Source organism: Echinops telfairi, unplaced genomic scaffold (assembly GCF_000313985.2).
Source record: "Echinops telfairi isolate 266 unplaced genomic scaffold, ASM31398v2 ScPeMD7_60;HRSCAF=208, whole genome shotgun sequence".
NCBI classification, from domain to species: domain Eukaryota; kingdom Metazoa; phylum Chordata; class Mammalia; order Afrosoricida; family Tenrecidae; genus Echinops; species Echinops telfairi.
The window spans coordinates 21,870,219-21,887,093 of record NW_022103958.1 but is presented as its reverse complement, the minus strand read 5'-3'; the positions used below and the strand labels follow the sequence as shown (position 1 = coordinate 21,887,093).

The following is a 16,875-nucleotide window of genomic DNA, read 5'->3' as shown; positions in this document are numbered from 1 at the left end:
TTTTTCTGGACAAAGGAAGACAGTGTCTTAATCATCTACCACAATTTCTATACACACACACATAAACACATACACATATACAAATACACAGGCACACATGCGTGTATATATACACACACACACACACATGCATGCACACACAGGGCATAAGAGGGGCTGCAGCTTGTCCTGGTGAGAGATGCCAGAGTGTGTGAGAGGGACGGCTCTGGACACTGCGGGTTGTAATTTCATCTCCCCGTTGACTAGCTTTTGTTACTTTATCCACAGGACTGCCATGAGTCAGGGCTGATCAATAACAACTGACAACAAGGCTTACCAGTTAGGTCAGCTTGGAAATGGACTTGAGCTCATCTATGCCAGGGTTTCCTCGTCTCTAAAATGAGGAGGACTGTAATACTTAGATTAATGGCTGTTATAAGGCTTATATGAGTTCCAATGATGCATATAAAATACTTAGCCTGAAAATTGGCGTGTATTAAGTGTGTTTGATAAAAGTTAACCAATGCCAATAAGAGTTGGATAAACCCCTCATAAAATGATTTTTTAAAAGTTAACTAATGCCTTAATATCCTGGCTTTATAATCCTTTCATCTTTAATTAGATATAAAGGGCTCCTTGAGTTAATGATTCTTGTATAGTTTCCTGAGTTTTTGTTTGCTCCTTTCCCTTATCTTTCTTTTCTTCAATTTCCCCAGTTGACTCTCTATTGTCGAATGAAGGAATTGAATGGAATTTGTCCAAAATATTAATAAAGAAATCCACAGCATTGGTGTAGAACTGTGGCGTGACTCTAGTCCCTGGGTGATTCTCATCCATTGAGTCAGTTTGTCTATCCAATAGTTTATATTACTGAAGTAAGAATCCCAAGGATTCTGGAGTCTCTTTGCATATTCTGGAATTGAAGCTTATTCGTTCTGACATCGAGTGCATTAAGGACATATCTGATCCTCCTTTCTTTTCTTACTTGTAAGAAAATAATATGATTGCATAAAATTATTGAGAACATGTAGTGGTATGATGTATGTAAGCATTGAGCACATTGACTGGCATAGAGTAAGTGCTCAATATATGTTTGAACCAAACCAGACGATTGCCCCTCACAGTGACCTCATATAAATTTTCTGAGACTCTAAGTCCTTATGGGAACATACAACCTTATCTTTCGTGGACTTGCTGGTGGGCTTGAACTGCCAATCTTGCAGTTGGCAGTCTAAAGCCCAGCACAGTTCCACTCTGTAAAAGGAAGACAACATTCATCTTCAATAATATGCATAAGCTTAAAGAAGATGTGAACACACCATGAATTCTTGAGTGTTTTATATATCTGTTCATGCACACACAAGCGAGTTAGTTCCCCGAACAGGAAGATGTGAAAGCAATTAATAGTGTATTTTGTGCCAGGAATAGTTGCTTTTCCATCCATAGGGTATTGTTCTTTTACTTAGCTCACATCAAACATTAATATATAGGTAATTGTTTGTATATACACACCATCCTAAATGCTTTATGCTTTAGTTTCTAGAAACCTGCCAACTAATAGCAAAACAAACAAAATAGGTATTTACTGAATGTACTTATTCTGGGCTAGGTAAAATCGCTACAAAACCTAGGAAATATTCTTAGCTTCATGCATTATCAGTTGACTGATACCAAATGCACCGAGTCTTCAGTGGTGCACTATCATGGGATATCTTCAATGGCATTACTGCTTTTATAAGAGCCCGATCAGGATGATCCTGTGCCATTTTGCTCCACCTTGTTCTGAGGTGGAAATGCAACTGAGATATTTTATTTCATTTTGTTGTTCACAGTGTTATTGTCTCATCTGATGAAATAGATTAAAGTTCCATCTGACTGCCTCGGTGCACGAGAATAAGAAGTTGACCTGCTATTTGGAAGTCTGGCCTTCCTAACCCCTTCACTGAAAAATAAAAAGCATATATTGTGTCTTCATGTTCTATTGATCACATGTTAACATGATGATATTTGGGACATATTGGGCTAGATGAAGTGTTATTAAATTTATCTCACCTGTTCCTTCAACTTTTTAAAATTTGGCAACTAGAAAACTTAAAATTATATAAGTGGCTCAGATTATATAGCCATTAAACAGCACTGACAATAGAACTTGCTGGTTAATGATAAACTTACACAGGTCACTAGATTGACTAATCTTTGGCCCTTGAGTGTGATACATTGTCAACTAAGAAAACAGTGAAAAATAACAAAATAAAGATCTCACTGGTTGCCAATATAAAGCAACCCATAATAAATATTGGCAACCAGTGAGCTTCCGATTGTGTTATTTTTCATCATAGTTGCCTTCACCTGGCAGCGTGTAAGCACAACCACCAGCGATTAGTTCAATAAGCAAGTGTAGTAGTTACATAATCTGGTGTCAATTTGGGACTTGATAGGATTAAGAGTAAAGGGATGGAGTCTAGTCCGTCAATCACATCTTAGTCAATGAGGCCTCTCTGTGGACATGGATATCTCCTGAGGATTCCGGGAACTCCTGTATTTTTCCTTGGAGGCAGGAGACACAATCTCTCTCTCTCTCTCTCTCTCTCTCTCTCTCTCTCTCTCTTTCTCTCTCTCTCTCTCTCTCCTCTCTCCTCTGGGTCATTGTAGCTGACAAGACAAATGGAACTATGCTGGCACCCTGGGAGAAGGCACATGGACCTACCCTGATGCAACCAGACCTCTGGAGCCAGAGAAGCCACATAGAAACCCCTGCCAGCGCTGAGATGCTGACAATGCCACTGGATCCACAAGACTTCCAACCCACTGGCCTGTGATCTTCCTGCATTCAGTGTCATTGTATGTGTTTCGTGAGTCTGAAGAGGAATTTATAGATTGGTATCAGACATATGGGCTAATACTGGACTTACGGACCTGATCTGGACTGGGCTGGGGTGTTTTCTCAATATTCAATTGCTCTTGTATATAAACCTCTTTCTTATATACATATGCGTGTCTATGAATTTGTTTCTCTAGTCTACCCAGACTAACACAGCAAGTCTAGTGACCTCTGTAAAGTTTCACACCAGTGCTGTCCAATAGCAATATAACAGGAGTCACTTATGCAATTTTAAGGTTTTTAGTGGCCAGATTTTAAAATGTAAAAAAAGAATAAGTGAGATCAACTTAATTACATTTCGTTTAGCCCAGTAGATCCAAAATATCACTTCACCATGTAATATAAAACCATTATTGAGATACTTTACATGAGTTATTTTATTTTTTTAATCATTTTATTAGGGGCTCATACAACTCTTATCACAATCGATACATACATCAATTGTGTAAAGCACATTTGTACATTCATTGCCCTCATCATTCTCAAAACATTTGCTCTCCACTTAAGCCCCTGGCATCAGCTCCTCATTTTCCCCCTCCCTCCCTGTTCCCCCCTCCCTCATGAACCCTTGATAATTTACAACTTATTATTTTGTCATATCTTACACTGTCCTATGTCTCTCTTCACCCACTTTACTGTTGTCCATCCCCCAGGGAGGAGGTCACATGTAGATCCTTGTAATCGGTTCTCCCTTTCCAACCCACCCTCCCGGTATCGCCACCCACACCACTGATCCTAAAGGGATCATCTGCCCTGGATTTCCTACTTCACATGATTTATTTTGGCCTTTGAAATCTAGTGTGAATTTTACACTGTGGCTCATCTCAATTTAGCCTGGATGCACATCAAAGGCTTCGTAGTCACAGCTTGCTGGGGGCTACTGTGCTGGACAGTGCAACTCTCTCTACTATTAGTGTAAGTTACCGTATATACTCGTGTATAAGCCAAGTGTTTCAGCACATTTTTTTATGCGGTTTTTGTGGTAAAATTAGGTGCTTTGGCTGATATTCCGGTTGGCTTATACTCTAGTATATACAGTATGTGATTAGATGAAAAAAATTGCTACCGTCCATGAAAATATTACATTATACCTGCTACTTACTATCTTGAGATTTTTTTAAAAATAATAAATGTAATGACTATAAAGCATAACATAGTGAAATTTTTGAAAGTTCACATTACAAAGCATGTATCTGTCCTAAGTACAAAAGAAATGGAGAGTGGAGCAGACCAGAGGAAGAAGATGTAGGTTCTCAAGACACAAGCACTGACTCTTAATTTCCTATTTTTACACCCAAAGATAGAGGGATGATTTGGGAGGTGGAAGAAATGTAAATAAAAGAAGGCTGCAGGCTTTTGAGTTTATGAACATATAGAAATTCAAGGAATTCCAACAATTAGGAACATAGGTTCATCAGAATTCAGGAGAAAAGTCAGGTGTGAATTTAAAATATAATGTAACATATTGAAAACTGCTTCAAGGTATGTTCTGAAAACTAAGTGAGCATTGGAAACTAAGTGGAGTACTGGACACTATTGTGAGCGTTGAGGACCATGTGCGATGGGGTGAGTGCTGGTCCAAGAAGAAGCTAGCTCTAAATCAACTCTTGAGGTGTGTGTGCAAGGCACCTGGATGAAAAGGAGATGCGAGATGTGTCCCAGGCAGAGAGAATAATCTCACTTACACTGACTTATTACTTCCTTGATAGCATCACTCTAGAAACTCTTCCCGCTCTCTCCAACAGCAGCATTTTTCTCTCTCTACTAAACAGTCTTACACACAGCCCCAATGCAAACATGCCGTTCTTTCTACCTTTCTTAGAGCGTAGCACGCAGGAGACAATTATTTCTACCCCATTTCCATTTTACCCAACCTCATTCCTATCTTTGCCTATCTTTGTAACAGAACTCCTGAAAAGCGTTGTTTACATTCACGATGAGTCTAAACACACACTCATCGGGACTGTGCTCCCGTCAGCCCAAAGGAGCTCTTCTAGTCAAGGCCATTTAATATCGTCACAAATGTTGTGTCAGTCTGCAGTCTGCAGTTTTATTTACCCTATCAGCTGCATTTAGCACAGTTGTCACTTGCACTACTCCTTTTCTTCTCTGGTACCCTTGTGTGGTTTGTCACTTTATCCTGGACCTCTTAACCCTGGAGTACACCAGGCTCCATTCTTGGTATTTGTCATTTCTCAATCTAGACTTGCACCATATGCCATGACTCCCGAACGCATAGCTTCAGCCAATGTATTTCTCCCCAAATAAGGGCTCATCATTCCAATTGGATGTCTTATGGACACCCTGAACTCATGATGTCCAAACAGAACCCCAACCCTTTACTCCAAACCAAAACACCCACAGTTATCCTATTTTGCTGGATGGTAGCTATATCGTTTTAGTTACTCAGGTAAAAACCTTAGAGTAATCCTTGATTCTTCTGTCACAGGCAACATTCATTCATCAGAAACGTCTGTCGGTTGTGCTTTTAAAATATACTCATAATCAGAACATTTCTCATGATCAACATTACAACCAGACTAGTCTGAACAAATACCATCTCTTAGATTGTTGCCATAGCACCCTAGTAAGTCTTCCTATTTATACTTTTTTTCCTCCTATAGTAAATTAGGAGCACAGCCATGAGAGGGATCCCTTTAAACTTAAGTCTTATTTTGTCAAAGGAACCCTAGTGGCTCCGTGGATTACTCCTTAAGTTGATAACTATAAGATCAGCAGTTCAAGCCACCAGCGGCACACCGGAAGATGAGCCTGTCTGCTCCCATCAAGGTTTACAGCCTCAAGGCAGTTCTATTCTGCCCAACAGAGTCGCTCTACTCAAAATCTAACAACGGCTGCCATCGCAGAGTAAAAATGAAAGTCCTTACATTGGTCTAAAAGATTCAACTTTTTTGAACCCCTGTTACTTCTTGGGGAGCCCTGGTGGTGTAGTGGTTTTGCCTTGACCTGCGACCCGAATGGTTGGCAATTGGAAACCAACCAGGAGCTCAGCTAGAGAACGACAGGGCTCTCTATTCCCATATACAGTTACAGTCTTGAAAACCCACTGTAGGTCACCATGCATCAGCATGAACTCAATGGCAGTGAGCTAGTTACTCCTCTGACCTCATCCATATTCCTGGAGCTGTTCTTTTGCTCCAGCCCCTGGACGACACTTGCAGTTCCTTTAATATGTCAGGCACGGTTGCTTCTAGACCCTTTGCACCTGCTCTTTTCTCTGCTGGGAACACTCTTCCCCAGAACACCATCTCCCTTACTTCATGCCCTTGCTTAGGTCTCACCTTTTCTCTGAGGCTCACTCAGACTGCCTGTCCTAATTCCTTAGGACACAAATACCACGGGTGAGTGGTTCTACAGAATCTAAACTCACAGTTCTGGATGTTAAACATTCAAATTCAGGTCTCAGACATTTTGATTAGCCCTGGGCTTATGGGTAATCCTCAGTAGCATCTGTCTCCCTACCTAAGTGCTTATGTCTAAGCTGCTGCTTATCCAACTCTGAAATGATGAGATGCAGAGCCCACCCGACTTGGGTGTGATCTAATTAGCATAATGAAAACTCCAGTTTTCAAACAGGGTTGCAATCACAAGAATACATTAGGATTCTAACATCTATTTTAGGGGAATACAATGCAATTCACAATGGGCCTGCCTAATATTTTCTGCCCTATCCTGAAATGGCTATCCTTTTTCTTTCTTGAAAGTACTGACACGCTCGGTTATTTATTCATTCAGCTGGGGTACTGTCTATTATTTCCCTTTGCCTATTAGATTATAAGGCCCACCAGGTAATGGATCTGTATTTTATTTGCTAGTACTAAGAACCAGAAAGTATCTGACATATAGTAGATGTTTATAAATATTTGTTAAACAAAGACCTCTTTACTGTACAAGGAGCTCACAGTCTACTCAGAGAAGCGTAAACATAAATGATTTTTGCAGATAGCTATAAGATGGTGGTGAGGAAATGTCCTTCAAGTCCTGCCCTGAACTGTAGCCCTGGAAAACCCTAGTATGGACGGAAGGTTGGACAATTCCCCAGGAGTGGGATAGGGATGGGAAGAGACAGAGAGAAAACAAGCACATTTCAGGCAGAAGGGACATAACATGTAAAGATCAGGAGAACAGAATCAGCAGTTCATTAAGGGAGTTACCAGTCAAGTAGCCAGCTCTTGCTAAAATATCGAAAATTATGGTTTGAGATTAGGACACCTGGATGTAGGAGGTAAAGAGATACCGTTTAAACTACAGTCAGATCACGAAAGACTTTGTATTTGTTTGTTTGTTCACAGCTTTCTGTCTACCCTCCGCACAACATATTAGCCATATCTATTTGAGGGGCCTTTTAAATGGAGACAAAGCAATACTTGGAAAGGATTTGGGGTTCCCTGAATGTAAGGCACACACAAAAAAAACTCATTTAATTTGACAAGGTAAAGGAGTGGGTGTGTTAGTATATCAAATGCAATCTGTATCAAATCATCATCTCTGGTAACATTCTTAATTCCAGCTCTGCTGCGTTTAGACTACTTTAGTGAGCCTTGATCTCCCTGTCTGTCTAAACACTGATTCACGCAGCAGCAAGCTCCAGGCTCACATTGCTCCCATTAATACCCAACAAAGCCACAAGGTCTTACTTGCACAGGATTTTGTATAAAAGGTGAGCTTTTATACAAAAAACGATGAACAGTTGATAGCTTTCCCCAGGCAAGGCAGTCAACCACTGGTAAGTCTTGGCTTTTAGCAAGTGGTTAACTTTTGAAATGACAGTTTTGGGTGGGGCGGGGGGAGTTTCTGTAAGGACCTAGAGAACAAATCTAGAGTTTTTGCTAACATTGCATAGAAGTTATGCTTAAAAGCTAGCCTTTTAAATATGGATATCATTTGATATTATCAAATACATAGGATATTTCATTATGGTTTGAGTTATGATCTGTGTTTCTAAGAAGGAGTAAGAGGGAGTAAAGTGAAAAAGAGACAATAATCATGCTGAAGCAAACTGGGATGGGGGAGAATAGGTCCCCAGATTATTGGGGGTTTGATTAACCTACATATAATGCCTTGGTCTCGTGGTTTCTAAGATGCCCTCATTGTTTGCCTCCCAGTCCAGGATGAAGTCTCTCCAGTTCTGCTTCCTTTTCTGTTGCTGGAAAGCACTGTACTGCGGTGGCTGCGAGCTGACCAACATCACCATCGCAGTGGAGAAAGAGGACTGCCGTTTCTGTATAAGCGTCAACACCACTTGGTGTGCAGGCTATTGCTACACCCGGGTAAGAGCTCTGCTTTGCTTTGCTGACAGTGAGCACGGTGTCTGTCCAAGGCAGGCATCATTAATATCTCATTATCACTATCATTTTTCTCTCAGCTAATAGCCACGAGTCCTGTAGACAACATTGTCTGAGTTGCCATTTGGTTAGTTAACATGGAATCATTTAAATGTTTGAGCTTGAACTTGGTTTGGGTAAATTAGGCCTCTCTTGGATTGATATGAAGGATCATTTCAGTAATATGAATTTTTAAAAAGAAAGCACACTAAGTATTATGTACAGAGAAATAACACATAAACATAGATCTGAAATCATAGCCTATATTAATATACATACAGCTAAATGATAAACATTTAATCATGAAGGAGTTACAATATTCTCAAAAGTCAATTGCCATAATTGAGGCCATGTTTCTGTAATACAGAGAGTATCAAAATATATTTCTAAACTACATAAACACAAAGAACCAAATTATTTCAAATGGTCTTTTTACTTTTAACTGAATACAAATGCCAGCTAAGATGCTGGAGAACAGAGTTAATCCTCCGAGACTATTGGAAGCAACGAATGAGTCAACAAACCCAATCCTGACTTGACGCTGTTCATAAAATGAGGTTGCAGAAGGATAAAGCATTTGACTCAATTCTCACAGTTTCTTTTTCTTAGTCCAAGTAAAGAGATAATTCCATATATATATTCCCCCTATGGAACCAGCTTATCTATGCAGGATTTAATTCTATAAACTGGTTGAAAAATAGCACTTCATAATGAACTATACTTTATAGATTAGCAAATCATTTGATTAATCAGACTCCGGTTACATTGCACCAGGTTGGAATATAGATTTAGTGGGATGTTTTTTAAAAAAGTAAGCTAGAAGACCCAGTTTCTTTTCTTACTGAAATAAATTTTTTCACTAGAAAATGTTGGCATAAACTTTTCTTCCTGGATTAAACTTCTTATATGCAAAATATGGTATAACTTTTGAAATCAAGATCTCTACAAAATATACAGCACTGGGGGGATGGGGGTTGAAGGTCTACAAGGTAATGGAATGTTCAAAATCTGAGTTGTGTGCATCTTCCCAAACATTAACACTATGATTTTTTTTTTTACAAATACACAGGGACAAGGTATCAGGGGATTTTTTTTTTTATGAGAAATTAAAGTTCAGCGTTGTCTACTTTAAAGTGGCATTAATAGAATTTTTGAGTAGGCAGACGAAGTCAATTCTAATTTCTAAGTCATATTCTCCTTTTCATCTTTTTTCATACTCATTCAAATCTCCTTCAGGGTTTGAGAAATAATTAATATTTTGATATAGCACTAAGAAAAGGAAAGATGTATTTTCCTGAAGATTTCCAAAATAATCAGGCAATGTCATGTGGTATAATTTGTGGGGTCATGTTCCCTTGATTAGAAATGAGTGGATCTGAATAGGTAAGCATTAGAGCAAGCCATCCCTGTTCCATCTGTCTGCTCAAAACAGAAACTTCTAGAATACGATAACCTAATTCTTCCCTTCTTAAACCTTTCAGGACTTGGTATATAAAGACCCAGCCAGGCCCAACAGCCAGAAAGCGTGTACCTTCAAGGAGGTGGTCTATGAGACGGTGAGGGTGCCCGGCTGTGCTCACCATGCAGATTCCCTGTATACGTACCCAGTGGCCACACAATGCCACTGTGGCAAGTGTGACAGCGACAGCACCGACTGCACCGTGCGAGGCTTGGGGCCCAGCTATTGCTCCTTCAGTGAAGTGAAAGAATGAAGACCCATGGCCATGTCAGACAGTCTATCGTGGTCCTGAGGAGCAAGATATCCAAATCGTCTCTATATGTACAATATGCCCAGGTGGCAAACCACGGGGGGCCACGGGGCCACCAAACCTGACGGTGTATGTTCACTGCGCATGAGTGGGGGCTCCAGGAGTGGAACGCATCGAGGCCAGGATCCTGTCACCACTGAAGCCTCTCTCTCTAAGCCTGAGTCAGGGGTTTCATTCAGTCTGAACTCACGGACTCTTGGGTGCTTTCCTGTTTAAGAATCATCGTAGAGGCTCTCTAATGTGCCCCAGGAAGAAAATTACAAATGAGTGATTTTACAGAGAGAAAGATAAATATGCAAGCATATGTGTTCATAGAGGAGCTACCATCGTCTCAAAAGGCCAATTGTGATCATGGAGGCTATGTTTTGGCCACAATGCAGGTGAAGAACTGAGGCAGCACAGACTCCTGCTAGATTGTTGGATCCTCAAGGGTAAGGTTGGCCTCTTTTCTTCGTGCTTAGAGCCTCAGTGCTAGCACTTTGCCTTGACTGGAGAAGGCAATTCAACCGTGGTTCTCTTCATGGAAGTAAACTTGGAAAGGTAGGCATGAGCAACGATAGAAACAGGAAGTTTGAGGCGGGTCTGATGAAGCTGTCCCCAGCAAGCCGGCCCACGGAGGGCTCCACGGAGTTCAGTCTCCCCTTCTGTCCTCCTCTGGTATGTGGAACATTGAGGTTCCTCAGACTGGGAGGAGAGACAGGATGATAACCAGAGCACAGGATTTCCAAGCTACTTCTACCAAGTCTGGCAGGAAAGACAGGAAATGTTGGTGTATTTCTAGGACACTACGCCCCATCAGCACCACCATTTCAAGGTTGTTAGACTTCTGCAAAACTCTCTTTTGAGAAGTAAGGGGGGAAGCGATGGTACCCTGCCTTCTGAGCTGGATCCTACTTTTTTTGGAGGAATGGGGTTTTGAAAGTAAGTTTGAAAACAATTTAGGCAATTTAACAAGTTCATTTAACCTATCTCCAAATACATGTGAGTAGTGTAATAGCTCTTTTAAAAAAAAACCTATTGTTTTTCCTAGAGGATCCTCTTGGTCTGTGTTTGCCTAAGTCAAAGACTTCTTTCAAGAATGCAAATATTTTATGGCTTGATTTCTTTTAAAGATGGTAACTCTCTTAGGCACTTGTTTCCCATTTTGTGTAACTAATTTATTTTCAAAACTTATTTTTTTAATAAAAATGTTAACCAACAGTTTTAATTTTTTATTATTTCTTATATAAGTATGTGCATATTTATAACATCAGTAGATTCATATGTGGGTATATTGATACTATTAGTAGAAGAATATCTGAAAATACATTTCCCAAGGGTTCTGTATATATTACCTTCCATCACCTTTGAAATGTTTGTAAAAGATTCATGTTTCTCTAAAATGTTTCTTCATTTAAGTTTCCCGTTATTTTATAAAGTCATCATTTCTTGTTACAGTGGCAACAATAGAAATAAGAGAGAAACATATCGTGGGTGGGGTCTTGAATGTTAGTATATTTGTCAATTTTTTCAGATGCAAAAACTAATGTCTAACGATGTTAAGTGACTTACTCAGGCTCACAAAGATTTTCGTGGCAGAACCAGTCTTAGATCCCTGGCCCAGGGTGCTCTTAGCTCTTAGACGGGGTGCTCTCCTTTGACTGCTCCTCCAGACTACGGAGTCGGTGTCTCCAGGCTTGAAACAAAGCATAGGGAGTGCTAATCAGGTATGCCTATTCAAATCTGGCCTCCGGTGTGGTTGAGAGCTTATCCTCTACACTGTTTTGAGCCACTGAGACGAATGACTTGCCATCTCAATTCCAACTCCTGGAGGTTCCAGGGTGGAGATTGCCAGGCTTGTCTTCCACGACGCCTCTGCATGTGTTCAAATCCCCAGTACTCCAGTTCGTACCCACATCTTCATCAGTCTCGACACGGAAGGAGTGCCACGCTGAAGTCCTTGCTGTTGCCTTAGTTCTCTCGCACTTCTACGCCGGCCTCTCCGCTTGCTCTCCGGTGGCAACGGGTACAGGGCAGTGGGTTTGGTTGGGTCTGGTTATAATGGGAATACCACAAGTAAGTGGCTTCACTCTTTTCTCACAGCTTAGGGAGCTACAAGTCCAAATTCTGGGTACTGTTCCTGGAGGAAGGATCCTTTCCGTTAGCTCTGGGGAAGATCCTTGTCTCTTTTCCGCTTTTGTTTTCTCGGTTCAATGCCAATTTCACATGGCCTGGCATCTAGAGTCCCCCAACACTGCTTAATCTGCTCAGTTTTTCAAAAGAGATGAACTTAACCTACATCCTATACGAATACTGACATGTTAGTATAACAAAGAAACCCCCTTCTCAACTGGGATTATAAACACGGCTGTGGGGGTTAGGATTTACAGCATATATTTTGAGGAGTAAATCCATCGAGTGCAACTGATGGCAACTACATCGAGGTTCCTAGGCTGCAGTCTTTACGCCCCACACCCTTGGTGGCTCCGGGACTGAGTGTCCAGCTGCTAACTTGGACTTGGACCCCACCAGCTGCTCCGTGAGGGAAATACGTGGCAGGCGACTTCCTCTGAAATTCCTTCGCAGTATTTCTGCTCTGACCTCTTAGGTTAATATGAGTCCAAGTTGATTGGGGGAATGATGTCGCTTCTGCATTGTGTTTAAGCTTTATAGGAGCAGATTGCCAGACCTTTGCTCTGATGGAGCCCCTGATAGTGCCAGCTTTCACTTTTAATTAGGATTAAATTGCTTAAGCATTGTGCCCCGATTCTTACATGGGAACTCTGATGGTGGTTCGGTGCTTCCAGATCAGGTCTGACTCCTAAGGACCCTCTATCCAGCTGATGGGCGCCCTGTCCTAGACATGCACCGGTCTCACATTGTGTGATCCTCCTCCTTTGGGCTACCCTTCGACTTTGCCAGGTATCACAATGCCCCAACCTTCTAAGGAGCCGTCAGGCTGTAATTCCTCCAAGATAGATGTGTTTGTTCTTGTAGTCGTCCATGGGACTTTCAAGGTTCTTTCCCAGCACCATAGTTAAAATGCATCGATTCTTCCTGATTCGTTGTCTAACTGTCACATATACAAGGCAATTACAAACGTCGTGGTTGGGTCGGGGACACCTTAGTTCTCAAAGAGACAGCCTTACTCTTGAACACTTTAAAGGGATCCTGTGCAGCCTATTTGTCCAATGCAACACATCTATTTGATTTATTGCTTCCATGGGTATTGATTGACAATCCAAGGAAAATTGAATCCCTGAGAACTCCAATCTCCCCTCCATTTATCATAATGTTGTCTATTGGTCCAATTGTGAAGATTTGGGTTTTCTTTATACTGAGTGGCAATCCATACTGGAGGCTGAAATCCTTGATTGTCATTAGCAATCAGGTCCTCCTCACTTTCAGCAAGCAAGGTGGTGTCATCTGTATATTGCAGGTTGTTAAGAAGCCTTCCTCCAATCCTGGTGCCATACTCTTCTTCATATAATCCAGCTTCTCAGATTATTTGCTCAATATGTATTTAATACATATATATATGTCATACCATATAGTAAATAGAATATATTATCTACTTGGAATATAATAAAGTTTTAAAATAAATACCAATACTTATTTAATACTGATTAAATAAGTATGGTGAGAGGATACAACCCTGAGTTTCACCCTTCTTGATTTCGGATCAGGTTGAAACTAGGACTTTACTGATAAGGAAATTTGAAGCTAGAAAGGTCATCAGACATGAGAGTTGTATGTATGGAATAGGACTTTATCTGGAAATATATAGAAAAAAGAATAATCCACAAATTCACAAGCCAAATAGAGTCTATCACCTATTTGTATAAGTAAAGTTTATGGAACTAAACCCACATCCATTTGTTCACATCTTGTCTAGCTCACTCTCACTCATTGCCATTGAGTTGATGCCAACTCATGGTGGTGACTTTAACCTCTAGGACAAGGTGGAGCCGCTCCTCTGAGTTTCAGAGACCGTACTCTTTACAGAAGCAGAAAGCCCAACCTTTCTCCCTCAGACTGCCTTCTGGCTCCCAACTGCCGACTTGGCGGATCAGAGCCCAGTGCATACCCACTACACCACCAGGGCTCAATAGGTGGTGCACAAAGTCAGCCCTTTCTGCTTTGAACCAAAAGATAGAAGTTAGAGTCTGCCTATGGATACCCTGAAAGAAAGGCCTGATGATCCACGGTGGAAAACCCACCCATTGAAACCATCCTAAAGCCCTACTTCAATGGGATTGTCATGAGTCACCATATATATGCTCAAGAGCAACTGGTTTTAAAGCTGCTTATGCTTGTGTTAGAGCTGAAATTCTGAACACTAAGTCCAGGGAAAGCCCAACATCCACTATGAGTCCCCACATGGGCTAAGCCTCCATTAATTACTTCTGACCATTCATCTGGCAAGGAGGACAGCCTTGCCTTCAGAGAGCATTCTAAAGTATATGACTACCACTCTCCCACCCAGTCCAGGGGTTCTCCCCCTTCCTCGTGCCGCAGCCCTTTAATTCAGTGCCTCATGTGGTGGTGACCCCCAACCATAAACTTATTTTCATTGCTGATTCATAACTGTAATTTTGCTACTGTTACGAATCATAATGTAAATATCTGATATGCAGGGTGTATTTTCATTGTTACAAATTGAACATGATTAAACATAATTAAAGCATAATGATTAATCACAAAACAATATGTAATTATAGATTGTGAAAATATTTATGTGTTTTCCGATGGTCTTAGGCAACCCCTGTGAAAGGATCGTTCGGCCCCCCCAAGGGGTCGTGACCCACAGGTTGAGAACTGCTGGGCTAGTCCTCAGGGAATTGCCTGGGTGTGTCCTTGATGAACACTAGAGGCCATAGTCATGAATCATACGCTGACTACCTTGGTCAGAGGGTCCTGGACCAGTCTTGTAAATTCTTCTGTCGAGCATAATGTATGTGCCCCAACCATAATCTCATTCCTGCTCCTACAGTCCGTGTTGCTATTGGGATGTAACAATCTCCCGCCAACCATGCCTTTGTGACTGTTTCCATTGCCCTCTTATGGCCCTCTATCCTGGCCTTTTATCTTCAATAGTATCAAGGTCGAATAATTTCTTTGTAAGGAATCAGTCATGAGCATTCTGCTTAGGAAAGCACTTCAGTTGTGTTTATTTACACTTGGAGTAAATGGCAAAGTTTGAGGGAGTCATCCTAAATGTCTTAGGTTATTTAAATCTTAGAACCACCTAAGGCCCCAAATTCCACTAGCAGAAGTATTCTATAACATTTCTGCAAGCCAAGGAGGGCAAATATCCAATACTGTATTCATTTAAAAGATGCTGATCCTGAAAGAGAAAGGATCTTTCTGATGGAGTCAGGACCTCTGGAGAACAAAGGACAAGGAAAGGATGTTCCTCTCAGAGAGATGAACCAGCATCGAATTAAGGAACTCCACTGCTAAGGATGAAGAACTTCAGAAAGCTTCACAGGAAGAGTTTCGTAATTTCTTAATCCACTGAACAAGGTCTCCTTTTCACCCTCATTTTAAATTGAAGTGCTCATTGTAAATAGCATTATTACATGCCAATTTTCTCTGACTCACTGCTGGGTAGAAAGGAACAAAAAATACAGCTTGTCTCTTTAGTTCATACTTTGCCAGACCTTGATGTCCCACATCTGGATATGATGGAGAAAACTGCACATCCCCATGGCCATGAACTATACTTGGGGAATGTGTAAGTTCTGAGAGAAGGGAAGCAGATAGTTCTATGGGAGTGAAAAAGATTAAACTGACATTTGTTGATAGAAATTTAGACTGTAACCGAGATTGTTTATGAGTTTACAAAAACCCATTCTCTTTTCTCTCTGGGAACACACAGCTCCCAGAATCCCTTGTAGCTAAATTTGATTATGTTCTGCCAGTGGAAAGTAATCAGAAATGTTCTACTTCTAAGTCTGGCTCACAAAATCCTTCCATAGGTAAATCATACTCTTCTCCTTTCTGTTGTTGCCTAAAACAACCTTGAGAGTCATGCTTAGAAGACGCAGAACTTGCCCCAGCCTAGGTCCCCAAATGCACATTGGGCTCATATACTTTCACAACTGCTCCTAAAACCCATTGCTGCAGCCACTGTGCCCACCCTCTTGTAAGGGCCTTCTCCACAGATTGCTGTACCCTGACAACATGTCCCAAGTATGTAAGATGAAATCTCACCATCATAGCTCTAAAAAGCACTCTATGCATCATGATAAATGGAGAAAAGATGAAAGTTGTCAAGGATTTTGCCTAGCTTGTATCCACAATTAATGCTCAGCATCAATCAAGAACTCAAAAGACACAATGCATTGGGTAAGTCTTCCACACAAGAACTCTTTGAAGTATTGAAAAGCAAGTATTGAAAAGCAAGTCCTCTTTGAGGACTAGGTGCACCTGACCCAAGCCATGGGGTTCTCAATTACCTCATATGAATGTGAAAGTTGAACATTGAATAAGAAAGACCAAAGAAGATTCGATGCATCTGAATTAGGGTTCTGGTGAAGAATATTGAAAGTACCATGAGCTAAAAGAACGAACAAACCTGTTTTGAAAGAAGTACAGTGAGAATGCTCTTTATGGGCAAGGATGGTGAGACTTCATTTCATGTACTTCGGGCATGTTGTCAGGATAGACCAGCCTCTGGAAAAGGACATCATGCTCTATAAAGGATAAAAGGAGCAAGAAAGAGGAAGATCATCAAAAGATGGATTGACACAGTGGCTCCAACAATGAGCTCAAGCATAGGAACAATTGTGAGGATGGTGCAGGACCACATCACTATGGGATGGAACTGACTCGACAGCACCTAACACCAACATGTAGAATATGATCTTTTGACCATGTAAAGACAGGTATTTAGGCAATCGTCTCAGATTAAATTATT

At 41.0% G+C, this 16,875-nt stretch overlaps 1 protein-coding gene across 1 annotated transcript; it reads left to right on the top strand.

Moving 5' to 3' along the window:
* Positions 1 to 7,992: 7,992 nt before the first annotated feature.
* Positions 7,993 to 9,917, top strand: FSHB (follicle stimulating hormone subunit beta). Its single transcript, XM_004708257.1, has 2 exons — positions 7,993 to 8,151; positions 9,687 to 9,917. Exons 1-2 carry the CDS (start codon positions 7,993 to 7,995, stop codon positions 9,915 to 9,917), a joined length of 390 nt encoding a protein of 129 aa, XP_004708314.1.
* The last annotated feature ends 6,958 nt before the right edge of the window (positions 9,918 to 16,875 follow it).